Below are 13,426 nucleotides of genomic sequence, written 5' to 3'. Positions count from 1 at the left end.
ATGTCCTGTTATGGACATAAGAAAATGATATGTGTATTGTCTGAAAGAGATAGATACTTTTGCTTTTCTCATTGAGCTATAAAATATAAGCACCTTAAAATTTTTTCCCTTTGTATAAACACTGTGTTCCAGTAATTTTTCTGAATTTATCTAACACTTAGTTTCAAAAACTAAGTGAACATCTCTGACTTGGAAATTAAAGCCTGAGCCCTGTAACTCCAAGCTAAGGGCAATATTGAGTCTGCAAAAGGAGGTTAATGAAGCCCTAGTCAGTTCTTTCTAGGGAGCCTCTCCTGCAGATGTCCCAGCCTGCTCACCCAGCAATGCAAGAAGCCTTTATACTGAGATAAGCAACAGAGCCCAGGAAAGTTGGGGACCCACAGGCAGATGCAGTTAGAGTTAGAATAGATGGGAATTGGAAAGACCTTACTGAAAATAAAGATGTTGATGTTTTGGGGCAGTTTCTAGACTTTGTAAAATAAAGCAAAATCAGATTTAGGTAATAAGTTCTGAATCCCAACAACAGAAAAAAGTACCAGGTATAAGATTTTTAAGGATATCAATGTTTAGGCAGACAAGCACTTTCTTTCATGGAGAATAGCAAACAAATTTAGAAAGAAGGTGGAGTAAGAATGGTATGATAGAAGGGGGCAAAATTAGATTCTAGATCAGAGAATGTTTTACCCTGAAGATAGCATGTTTTTAAGGAAAGACAGAAAATGGGGTTGTATGTTGGCTCAGACTGAAAGTAGCTCAAATGTCAGAAGCCCTGGGAAAAAAGAAAAATGTAAGCAAAGTTGATTAAGAAGTATTTTGACCACTGAATTAAAGTATTTAGCAGATTCTTTTATAAGTAGAAATTTGCAGTCTATGTCTGGCTATGTGATAAGTGAGAAAATACAACACCATCTAAGTCATAATGGGGAGAATGTTTCTATTAAGCTGTTGCTGAAGACCACAAAGGATGGAGAATTTTATTTTATTTTGTTTTATTTTATTTTATTATTACTTTTTTTTTTTGAGACAAAGTCTTGCTCTGTCACCCAGGCTGGAGTGCAGTGGCACAATCTCAGCTCACTGCAACCTCCACCTTCCAGGTTCAAACAATACACCTGCCTCAGCCTCCCAAGTAGCTAGGATTACAGGCCCACCACGTCTAATTTTTTGTATTTTTAGTAGAGATGGGTTTCCTCCATGTTGGCCAGGTTGGCCTCAAGCTCCTGACCTCAGGTGATCCACCCGCCTCAGCCTCCCAAAGTGCTAGGATTACAGGCATGAGCCATCATGCCAGGCTGGAGAATTTTACTAATCACAGCCATTTACCAAGATTATCTGTATGCTCCATCTTCTCCAACATTTTTTTTGTCTTATACATCTTTTCCATTTCACTGTTTCTTGGTTGCATGTTTTATAGCAAACTGGTTAACATAAGTACAGGATTTTGCAGAATTCTGTGAGTATCTCTATCAAATTATTGAACTTGAGGGAGATGATGGGAGTCTCCAATTTACAGACAGTAGCTGAGAAGCATAGATGGGTCCCTGGGATTTGTGACAGGCATATGCAGTAAGGGCAATATGATGAGACTGAGCTCTGAATTATGGTCTATGCTGACTCTGGGTGGTATCAGGATGGAAATGTTAGACAATAAGTTGGTGTTAAAAAATTGCTTGTTGCCAGCCTGGCCAACATGGTGAAACCCCATCTCTACCAAAAATACAGAAATTAGCCGAGTGTGGTGATGGGTGCCTGTAATCCCAGCTACTCGGGAGGCTGAGGCAGGAGAATCACTTGAACCCAGGAGGTGGAGGTTGCAGTGAGCTGAGATTGTGTCACTGCACTCCAGCCTGGGCAACAGAGTGAGACTCCATCTCAAAAAAAAAAAAAAAGGGAAAAAATTGCTTCCTGGTTAGCAAACTCCACAGATTTGGTATCAGAAAAGAGATATTACAGAGGCCTGGCCTGGAGGGGGACTCTGGGTGTCTGGTAAGGGGAGGCTGTGTTCTCCTGCACACAGGCTGTCACACTGCACATTGTCCTGTGATTCTAGGTCTCCTCTCAGGGTGAAAGGGGACTAAAAACTTAGAGAAAAGGAATTCTGATAACAGACCTCCTTCTTTCACCGCTACCACCACATGATTCTCACACATTCACAGACAGACCCACTAGACATTGATGCATCCACACCCCTCCCAGGACTAGGCATCACCCTCAAGTATTCCACCACAGCGCTTTTGCTTTTAGTGCTTCTTGCCAAAATCCCATTAATGTGCTTACAAGTTTCCTGGCATATCCCGAACCCCAGACACTGAATCTGCAGTAGCAACCTGTTTCCTCCACCAATGTAGGGATCTGTACCACTTGATCACAGTCTAATCTGCCTGCATGGACACAGGACTAAATCAGAGTATAGCCCCACATGGACCACTGTCTGTAGTACAAACCAGTCCTATCACTTACCTTGCGCTCTTTCCCACCCACGAATTTTTTTTTTTTTTGAGACAGAGTCTTGCTCTGTCACCCAGGCTGGAGTACAGTGGCCTGATCTCGGCTCACTGCAACCTCCACCTCCCGGGTTCAAGAGACTTTCCTGCCTCAGCCTCCTAAGTAGTTGGAATTATAGCTGCATGCCACCACGCCTGGCTAAATTTTGTATTTTTAATAGAGACAGGGTTTCACCATGTTGGCCAGGCTTGTCTCGAACTCCTGGCCTCAGGTGATCTGCCTGCCTCAACCTCCCAAAGGGTTAGGATTACAGGTGTGAGCCACCACGCCCGACAGAATTTTTTTTCTTTTACCTTTTATTTTAGATTCAAGAGTACATGTGCAAGTTTGTTATATAGGTAAAATCATATCATGAAATTTTTGTGTACAGATTATTTTATCAGTCAGGTACTAAGCATAGTACCCAATAGATTTTTTTTCTGATTTTCTTCATCCTGTGACCCTCCACGCTGAACTGGGCCTCAGTGGCTGTTCTCTTATTTGTGTCCACGTGTTGTCATTATTTTGCTCCCACTTATAAGTGACAACATACAGTATTTGATTTTCTGTTCCTGCACTAGTTTTCTAAAAATAACGGTCTCCTGCTCCATCCATGTTACTGCAAAGGACATAATGTTTTTCTTTCTTATAGCTGCATCATATTTCATGGTGCGTACATCCCACATTTTCTTTCTCCAGTCTACCATTGAAGACATACAGGTTTATGTCTTGTTTTTTGTATTGCAAATAGTGCTGTAATAAACATGTGCGTGCATGTGTCTTTATGGTAGAATAACTTACATTCATTGGTTATATTCCCAATTGTGGGATTGCTGGGTCAAATGGTAATTCTGTTTTCAGGTTATTGAAAAATTGCCAAACTGTTTTTCTCAATGGTTAAACAAATTTATACGCTCACCAGCAGCGTATAAGTATTCCATTTCTCTACAACCTCACAAGCATCTGTTGTTTTTGGACTTTTTAGTCTGAGTGTGTTTATTTGAATTATTTCTTTTTTCTTCATTAATCTAGTGTTTTATCTATCTTATTAATTTTTTCATAGAATCAACTTCTGGTTTCGTTGAACTTTTTTTTTGAGGCAGAGTTTCACTCTTTCGCCCAGGCTGGAGTGCAGTGGCGTGATCTCAGCTCACTGCAAACTCCGCCTTCTGGTTTCAAGCAATTCTCCTGTCTCAGCCCCCTGAGTAGGTGGGATTGCAGGCACCCACCACCATGCCCAGCTAATATTTGTATTTCCAGTAGAGACAGGAGTTCACCATGTTGGCCAGGCTGGTCTTGAACTCCTGACATCATGATCCGCCCGTCTCGGCTTCCCAAAGTGCTGGGATTATAGGTGTGAGCCACTGTGCCTGGCCCGTTAAACTTTTATAGTTATTTATGTCTCACCTTCTTCATTTCAGCTATGATTTTGGTTATTTCTTGTCTTTTGCTAGCTTTGAAGTTAGTTTGCTCTTACTTCTGGAATTCTTTTAATTATAACATTAGGTTTGCAAATTGAGATCTTTCTAACTCTTTGATGTGGAGCTTTCTCTCGCTGATGCTAATAATGTGTCTGGGAAAGCACAATCAGCATTTACAGGGGACTTGTTGGAAAAGCCCATTCCTGGACCCTTTTGGATCCTGCAGAATCACTTTGCATAAAGTAGTGCCAAGATTACCAAGTGATTTATAAACTTGAGGGGTTCAAGACACATTCAGGAGAGTTTAGTTCAAACTTTGCATCAAAGGAAGGCTGCACTGCCTGCCCTGTTTCGGTTTGGTAGGAAGAGGTCAGTGTGGTTCATGCTCCCATTACTGTAAAGAAAATTGCTGAAGTCTGATAGGGGAGGGCAGGGGAAAAAGAAACTTACATTTTAATTGTTATGGAGAAGCTCGCTCTCTCATTGCTCTTAAATCTTTTCAGTTATACACAACAAAAATGGGTGAATGTTTTCTCCAAGTCTCGGTCTTTCTGCCGTGGGTGTGTGAGTGGCGGTAGCAGGTGAATAGGTTGTGCTTTAAAGGCATCTTCTCAAGATGCAGGTTTGATATGTCCAGAGCATCTTATCTGAAAATACATTTCAGAGAAAGAAGAGGAAAAGAAAAAAATCACTTTTTCTCAGGTGAGCATGTCTCAGATCAAGAGCAGTGTCCGGGCCAGGCATGGTGGCTTACGCCTATAATCCCAACACTTAGGGAGGCTGAGGCGGGTGGATCACAAGGTCAGGAGTTCGAGACCAGCCTGACCAACATGGTGGAAGTCTGTCTCTATTAAAAATACAAAAATTAGCCGGGCGTGGTGGCACACACCTGTAATCTCAGCTACTCAGGAGGCTGAGGCAGGAGAATTGCTTGAACCTGGGAGGTGGAGGTTACAGTGAGCCAAGATTGCACCACTGCACTCCAGGCTGGTCAACAGAGCAAGACTGTCTCAAAAAGAAAAAAAAATGCAGTGTCCACTCTGCCTTTTGGAATGCCATGTGTTCGGAACATGCAAATGTTTACTTCTCTGCTTGTGCTGTTTATACCTAATGAGTTTGTTTCAATTATTTTTTGCTATTTTTATGATAGTCCAGGGGTTCTGAAAAAATTTTTTTCTGTATAGCATAGTCTTCTTTTTTTGTTTTTGTTTTGTTTTGTTTGTTTGTTTTGAAACTGAGTTTTCACTCTTGTCCCCCAGGCTGGAGTGAAATGGCACAATCTTGGCCCACTGCAACCTCTGCCTTGTGGGTTCAAGCGATTCTCCTGCCTCAGCCTCTCTAGTAGCTGGGATTACAGGTGGCTGCCACCCCGCCCAGCTAATTTTTGTATTTTTAGTAGAGACAGGGTTTCACCATGTTGGCCAGGCTGGTCTCGAACTCCTGACATCAAATGATCCACCCGCTTTGGCCCCACAAAGTGCTGGGATTACAGGCGTGAGCTACCGTACCTGGCCATACCATAGCCTTCTAGATATTTTCTTCATCTTGGATTTTTGTATGTCATGCAGAATTCTCACCACAAATTTATGACCTGCAATATTTAAAATGTTCCCATTGTAGCTGTTGAACATGAGAAGGTGTGGATACTCAAGATTTCTACTGGGGAAACACAGTTGTCTTTGGATATTAATGAAAAGTGAAACATGTCTTGTTGAAGTTTCATCTGTGTGCTCTATTAGTCCCATGCAGAACAGGATTTAAAAAATGCTGACATAAACAGGATGGCATTTATTACCCAGAAAGTTCTGAAAAAACTATTAAGAGATACTTGCTTTCTAGGGTGCTAAAGAAACGCTACTTAATGTTACTGTTAAAAATTACAGAACAGGGAAGTTATCTGTTATCTTCAACTTTGCATAAAACTGGTGTTTCTTTTAATTAAATTTATGCCAGGTGTGGTGGCTCATGCTAGTAATCCCAGCACTTTGGGAGGCCGAGGTGGGTGGGTCACCCGAGGTTAGGAGTTCAAGACAAGCCTGGCCAACATGGAGAAACCCCATCTCTACTAAAAATACAAAAATTAGCCACGCATGGTGGCTCACACCTGTAGTCCCAGCTACTTGGGAAGCTGAGGCAGGAGAATCGCTTGAACCCAGGAGGCGTAGGTTTCAGTGAGCCAAGATCGTGCCACTGCACTCCAGCCTGGGCAACAGAGTGAGACTTGGTCTCCAAAAGGAAAAAAAAAAAAAGAAAAAAGAAAAGAAAAAAAATTGACATGTCCATATTGATGCCCTTAATTTAATAATTTATCATCCAGAAAAGTATCATATCTACAGTGGTATTGTGGATCATATGCTATCCTCTTTTCTCAGAGTTAGAGAATACTTCAGTGTTAAAAATTATCATTGAATAATTTTAGTCACTCTTATAAGTGAGAAACATTTCTTTTTACTCTCTTTTTTAACTTGAGTCAAATAAAAATCTCTGCCTACGGCCACGTGATAAGTGTTTGTGTGTTCATGAGTGGTTTTTTGTTGTTGTTGTTGTTGTTTTTCAGGGACTGTTGACATTCAGAGATGTAGTCATAGAATTCTCTCTGGAGGAGTGGCAATTCCTGGATCATGCTAAGCAGAATTTATATAGAGATGTGATGTTAGAGAACTACAGAAACCTGGTCTCCCTGGGTGAGGATAACTTCAATACACAATTCCTAATATATTTCTTTTCTCTCTTTTCTAAAATGTTTTTTGGTAATTTCTGCTTTGCATGAGTGAATTTTAGCTCTCTGATTTTAAGAAAATCTTGGGGATTCATTGGTGTAGAACAAATTCTTCATGATGTTTTATCTTGACCTGAACTTTTCCCTTTCCTGAGCTTATGTATCTTTCGCTCTAGGTTAGTGGCAATTTCAAAAATGTCATGGCATAAAATATCATTGCCCACACCTTAGAATTCAGTTGCTGCCACCAATTTTTGATTCAGTAGTACTGAGTAGTGAAATTAAGGACCTACAAATTCAAAATATTTTCTAAATAATTAAAAAGTTCTGTTATGAATCAATATTAATTTTCTAGAATTTTCTATTATATCCTCTTTACTAAGCATAATACTAGTTTGGTAATTAAAGAATTCAGCAAGATTTATGTTACTTTTTTTCCTTAATAAAACAGGTATCGCTGTCTCTAAGCCAGACTTGATCACCTGTCTGGAGCAAAATAAAGAGCCTTGGAATATAAAGAGAAATGAGATGGTAACCAAACACCCAGGTAAGTGAGAGTGAATGAAGCAGATGACACAGATGAGAGGTACAAAAGTCAAGGAGGAAGCCAGTCCTTAAAATGTGGTTTGAGGAGATGTGCTTCCATGGAAAGAGTTACTGAGAAGCCCGAGTCATTTTTTTTTTTTGCTCTCAGATAGGGACACCTTCTGCCCCAGGCTTTTAAATTCTCTAAGGATTCTACTTTCGCTTCATTAATCTTTCTTCAAGTTCACAGTGTGAGCCAAAGTTTTCTTTATGGCTCATCAGAGACTGACTGCTTTGCCATTGTTTTTGGGGCACACTAATATCTGCATATTTTTGAGAAACTATGTTAAACCATTAAAAAATTTTTTTTGCATCATGTCTAAAATGTGTGAGAATAGTAGTTTCTGTTTCATTGGTGGTTGTCTGTTTTTCTGCACATGCCATTCTGTTTTCATTACTATAGACTTGAAATATAGTTTAAAGTTTTTTTTACAATTTTTTTATTTTTTAATTTTTATCCATGTATTTATTTATTTAGAGGTTGGGTTATGAGACTTGCTGTGGGGGGATGTACAAGCAGGATACCTCTTATGTCTTCATTTTACTGTGTTGCATATTTTAGATATAGATTTATAAATAAAATTGCTGTATTGTATAATTCCATTTTCAATTATTCAAAGAACATTCATATTTTTTATGATAGCTGCATCTTTTTTTCTCATCAACAACTTACATAGGTTTCAATTTCCTTACATCATCAACATAGTTGATGATGAAAAAATTTATAGTGGCCATTCTAATTGATGTAAGGTAATTTTGTTTTGTATTGTGATTTTGTTTTGCATTTTTCTATAAATTATTAATTTTGTGCAACCTTTCAAATAGTTCTTCCCATTTGTATATCTTTTTTAATTAAAATTTAGTTTAATCATTTGTCCATTTCTTTCTTTTCTTTTTTTTTTTGAGACTGAATTTCACTCTCGTTGCCCAGGCTGCAGTGCAATGGCAATTTTGGCTCAGGGCAACCTCTGCCTCCCGGGTTCAAATGATTCTCCTGCCTCAGCCTCCTGAGTAACTGGGATTATAGGAATGTGCACCATGCCCGGCTAATTTTGTATTTTTAGTAGAGATGGAGTTTCACCATGTTGGTCAGGTTGGTCTCAAACTCCTGACCTCAGGTGATCTGCCCACCTCGGCCTGCCAAAGTTCTGGGATTACAAGAATGAGCCGCTGCGCTCAGCTTGCTTGACCATTTCTAAATCAAGTAATTCAATTATCGTTGTCTACTTCTAAGAGTTGTTTATATATTTTCAATATTAAGCCTTATCACATGTGATTTTCAAATATTGTCACCAGTTTCTTGGGTGGCACTGTCACTCTATTAAATGTGTTATTTGATTACAGAAATTTTGAAGTTTAGCCCAGTTAAATTTTTCTGTTCTTCTCTTTGTTGCTCATACATCTGATGGCATGTCTAAGAAAATGGTGCCAAGACCAATGTCACGTCTTTCCACTATATTTTCTTTCTAAGAGTTTCATTAGTTTTTTTTCAGTCTAAGTATTTTGTTTAAAATATTTTTTGTATATGATGCAATTAAAGCATTCAAGTTTATTTTTTCAATGTAGATATCCAGTTTTCAACATTGTCTGTTGAAGAGATTATATTTTCTCCATTGTCTGCTCATGGCAACCTTGTGGCAGATTATTTGGTCATACAGAGAAGAATTCATTGCTGGGCTCCCTATTTTGTTCTATCATGTCTTTATGTGTCTTTGTGTGGATACCACGTAGTTATTGTTATTGTTGCTTTTTACTATGTTTTAAAATTAAGAAGCATATTGCCTCTGTTTTTCATGTGTGTTTCTCTAGATATAGTTCAAAATAAAATTTAAAAATTTTAAACAATATTACAGGAATAAATATACTTTTGGAATTTTGATACAGATTATATTAAATTTGTTCACCACTGTGGGTTATATTGACATCTTAACAAATTAAGTTGTCACTTAACTATTTTGACCCTTGAGCAAAAATATTAAATTAAATTCTTTGACTTGTGCAAGAATACATTGAAAAGTGTGTTTATTTCCATATATTTTTGATTTGCCAGTTTTACCTTTTTTATTTTTAGTTTTATTCAGTTTTGGTTAGAAAAAATAGGCTGTATGATTTTGCTCTTCTTAATTTTTTTTTAAACAGGGTTTCTCCCTCTGTTGCCCAGACTCTAGTGCAGTAGCACAATCTTGGCTCACTGCAGCCTAAACCTCCTGGACTCAAGTAATCCTTCCACCTTGGCCTCCTGAGTGGCGGACACTACAGACATACCCCACCATGCCCAGCTAATTTTTAATTATTTGTAGAGACTGTGTCTCACTGTGTTCCCAAGGCTGGTGTCAAACTTCTTGCCCCAAGTGATCCTTCCACCTTGGCCTCCCAAATTGCTGAGAGTATACCTGTGAGCCACTGCATCTGGCTGATCTTTTGAAATTTGCTAAGACCTATGTATTCTAACAGAACATACCAGGTGCAAATAAGAATATTGTGTATCCTCTTGCTTTTGACTGGAGAGTCCCGTGCCCTCCAAATCTCATGTTGAAATTTAATCTCCAGTGTTGGATGCGGGGCCTAATGAGAGGTGTTTGTATCATGGAGACAAATCCTTCATGAATGACTTGGCACAATCCCCTTGGTAATCATAGAGGTCTCCCTCTATTAATTCACATGAGAGCTGGTTGCGTAAAGGAACATGGCTACTCCACCTCATACTCACATCATCTTTCACCATGTGACATGTTTGGTTCTTTTTTGCCTTACCCTATAATTGTAAGCTTCCTCATATCCTCACCAGAAGCAGATGCTGGCATATCCATCTTGTACAGTCTACTCAACTGTGAACCAAAGAAGTCTTTTTCTTTATAAATTACCCAGTCTCAGGTTATTTTCTATAGCAATGCAAAATGAATTCATACACAATATAATGTTTTTCGGGTTTTCTGTTTTTTAATTAAGTTTTTATTTCAATTTTTTATGTATTATTGAAAGTGAGGTCTTAATGTTTATAATTTTATGCTGCCATTTTATTTCTTGCTTCACTTCTATCAATATTTGCTTTATATATTTTGAAACCCTGATGTTATATATGCTTATACATATAGATAGACATAATAGTTATAGATTCCTAGTAAATGGACTCATTTTACCATTATATAATATCAATCTTTGTCTCATGCTAGTAATTGACACATTTTCTTTTGTGTGTCTATAAAGATTTTTTCTTTGTGCTACACTGGAGATTTCATAACACCTCTAAATGTTACCACAATATTTTTTAAACTGGTAAAAAAAATGACTTCAGTTGCATAGAAAAATTTGTCCTTGTTATATCTACCCTATACATCTTATTGATGTTGATTATTATATCTTTTTATGTTTTATGATTATTTTTATGCTTTTATCTTTCAAATTTTAAAGAATAACTAAAAATGTTTTCTGCATGATCACAATAATACCACAGATTTTTATTTTTTGTATATGCATATGTTTTTCAGAAAGTTATGTATTTTCATACGATTATGTATTTTTTTCATCATGTTATTTTAAGAGGAAGGACCTCTTTTCAGCATTTTGTTTAGGGCACACACAGTGCTTATGCTTTTCCAGCATGTGTTTATTCTGGAAGATCTTTATTTTTTCTTTCTTTTGTAGTACATTTTTGCTGCTTTTATTATTCTCACCATGAAGATTTTTTTCAGCACTTTGACCATTGTACACAGTTCTTTTCTGACCTGTAAGCTTTCTGTTGTCAAATGTCTCAGAGGACTATTCTTATAAATAATACCTCATTTTTTTCTTACAGCTCCCAAGATTGTCTTCTGGTTAGTGACTTTTGAAACTTTGTTTAAATATGTGTTATGGATCTTTTTGTGTATATGCTAGTTTGTTTAGCTTCTTCATTTCTTATGGTTTTTTTTTACTTTTAAATTTTTTCAGTTATTCTTTTTTAATTCCACAATTGTTTTGTTTTTAGTATTCCAAGCCTATTGTTGATATTCTTATTTTTGTGATTTTATTTAGGTGTCTGGTTTTCCATTTTTCTCACTGAGCATAATATGGATTATCTTATGTTTTTAAAATTAATATATGCCTCTGTATTTTTGTAGTTGCTTTTTCAAAATTTTTGATTTGTTGATTAGATCATGTTGTCCTCATGTTTTGTATACATTGTAATCTTTGGTTGAGATTTCAACATTAACATAAAACTACCTTTCATGATCTTTATAATGCAGCTCTTTCCTGGCATAGCCTGAAACCAATTTTCTTTCTTGGCTAGAGATTCACAGAGTCTCTCAAACATGTTCTCAGGATGTGTCTTGTCTGCAATTTTGTATTTATTTTTCCATTAAAAGACTTCTCCATGTTTCTTCTTACCAGTAGGTAGCTACTTTCCACACCTATTTTCTGTCCATGTACTACAGTCTTTCTGCTGTTGTAACATTCACTTTTGATCTCAAAAGACTTAAAGGTGTCATTTCAAAGTACACTACCATTTGATTCAGCACTTTCTATCATGGAAGACAGAAAGGCCCCCATAAACCAAAAGTAAAGATATAGGTGCCAGTATTTTTCTGGTCTTTTGTAATAAAAGCCAGTTTACTCCTAAAGACACCATGTTCTTCTATTGGGGATGAAGAAGGGCTGTGTTGGGTAAATGTATCAGACTTTTCTTTTCTCTCTATATGGCTCTTGGTATTGTGCCCACCTGGTGCACACACTTTATTTCTAAATTTCTAGAGAAGGTATTTTGATCACTATGTTTTTGTTACATTTATACACCTATGAAGGAATTATGGCCTGTGGTAATTTGATATGCCATTTTGCTAATGTACCTTGTATAATTTTATATATTTGATTTGTGAAGTATATTTATGTGGGTGTAGTAAGTGAAGTAATTTGTGATTTTTATGTCTTTCAGTTACATGTTCTCATTTCACCCAAGCCCTTCCGCCAGAGCTGGGCATAAAAGATTCACTCCAAAAAGTAATACCGAGAAGATATGGAAAATGTGGACATGACAATTTACAAGTAAAAAAATGTAAAAGCGTGGGTGAGTGCGAGGTGCAGAAAGGAGGTTGTAATGAAGTTAACCAATGTTTGTCAACTACCCAAGACAAAATATTCCAGACTCATAAATGTGTCAAAGTCTTCGGTAAATTTTCAAATTCCAGTAGACATAAGACAAGACATACTGGAAAGAAACATTTCAAATGTAAAAAATATGGCAAATCATTTTGCATGGTTTCACAACTAAATCAACAGCAGATAATTCATACTAGGGAGAATTCCTACAAATGTGAAGAATGCAGCAAACCTTTCAACTGCTCTTCAACCCTTACTAAACATAAAAGAATTCATACTGGAGAGAAACCCTACAAATGTGAGGAATGTGGCAAAGCTTTTACCTGGTCCTCAACCCTTACTAAACATAAGAGAATTCATACTGGAGAGAAACCCTACAAATGTGAAGAATGTGGCCAAGTCTTTAGCCGTTCCTCAACACTTGCTAACCACAAGAGAATTCATACTGGAGAGAAACCATACACATGTGAAGAATGTGGCAAAGCCTTTAGCTTATCCTCATCCCTCACTTACCACAAGAGAATTCATACTGGCGAGAAACCCTACACATGTGAAGAATGTGGCAAAGCCTTTAACTGCTCCTCAACTCTCAAGAAACATAAGATAATTCATACGGGAGAGAAACCCTACAAATGTAAAGAATGTGGGAAAGCCTTTGCCTTCTCTTCAACTCTTAGTACTCATAAGAGGATTCATACTGGAGAGGAACCCTACAAATGTGAAGAATGTGACAAAGCTTTTAAGTGGTCCTCAAGTCTTGCTAATCATAAGAGTATGCATACTGGAGAGAAACTCTACAAATGTGAATAATGTGATAAAGTCCAGCCCTCAGACCTTATAATACATAAAATAATTTATACTTGAAAAAATCACTACAAGTGTAAAGAATGTGGCCAAGACTTTAACCAGTTCCAAACCTTTATTGTACATGAGAGAATTCATATTGAACAAAAGTCTTATAAATGTAAAAAAAGTAACAAAGCCTTTAACCAGCCCTCAAACCTTAAGGAACCTAAGAGAATTTATTTGAGAAAAAAAAATTTTGGAGATGAAGTCTCACTTTGTCACCCAGGCTAGAGTGCAGTGGCATGATCTCAGCTCACTGCAACTTCTGCCTCTTGGGTTCAAGCAATTCTCCTGC

The 13,426-nt window shown here is 37.4% G+C and overlaps 1 protein-coding gene across 1 annotated transcript in view; it reads left to right on the top strand.

The window, feature by feature from the left end:
* LOC100602041 (zinc finger protein 679) overlaps positions 1–13,157 on the top strand; it is a 37,577-nt gene extending 24,420 nt beyond the window's left edge. Inside the window, exons 3-5 of the mRNA XM_003279258.2 lie at positions 6,463–6,589; positions 7,076–7,171; positions 12,122–13,157. Of these exons, the coding sequence (XP_003279306.1) occupies positions 6,463–6,589; positions 7,076–7,171; positions 12,122–13,095 (1,197 nt within the window). The 3' untranslated portion in view covers positions 13,096–13,157. The remainder of the gene's footprint in view (positions 1–6,462; positions 6,590–7,075; positions 7,172–12,121) is intronic.
* The last annotated feature ends 269 nt before the right edge of the window (positions 13,158–13,426 follow it).

Source organism: Nomascus leucogenys, chromosome 17 (genome assembly GCF_006542625.1).
Source record: "Nomascus leucogenys isolate Asia chromosome 17, Asia_NLE_v1, whole genome shotgun sequence".
Taxonomy (NCBI): Eukaryota; Metazoa; Chordata; class Mammalia; order Primates; family Hylobatidae; genus Nomascus; species Nomascus leucogenys.
The sequence above is the reverse complement of the archived record's forward strand: the minus strand, read 5'-3'. Positions and strand labels throughout refer to the sequence as shown.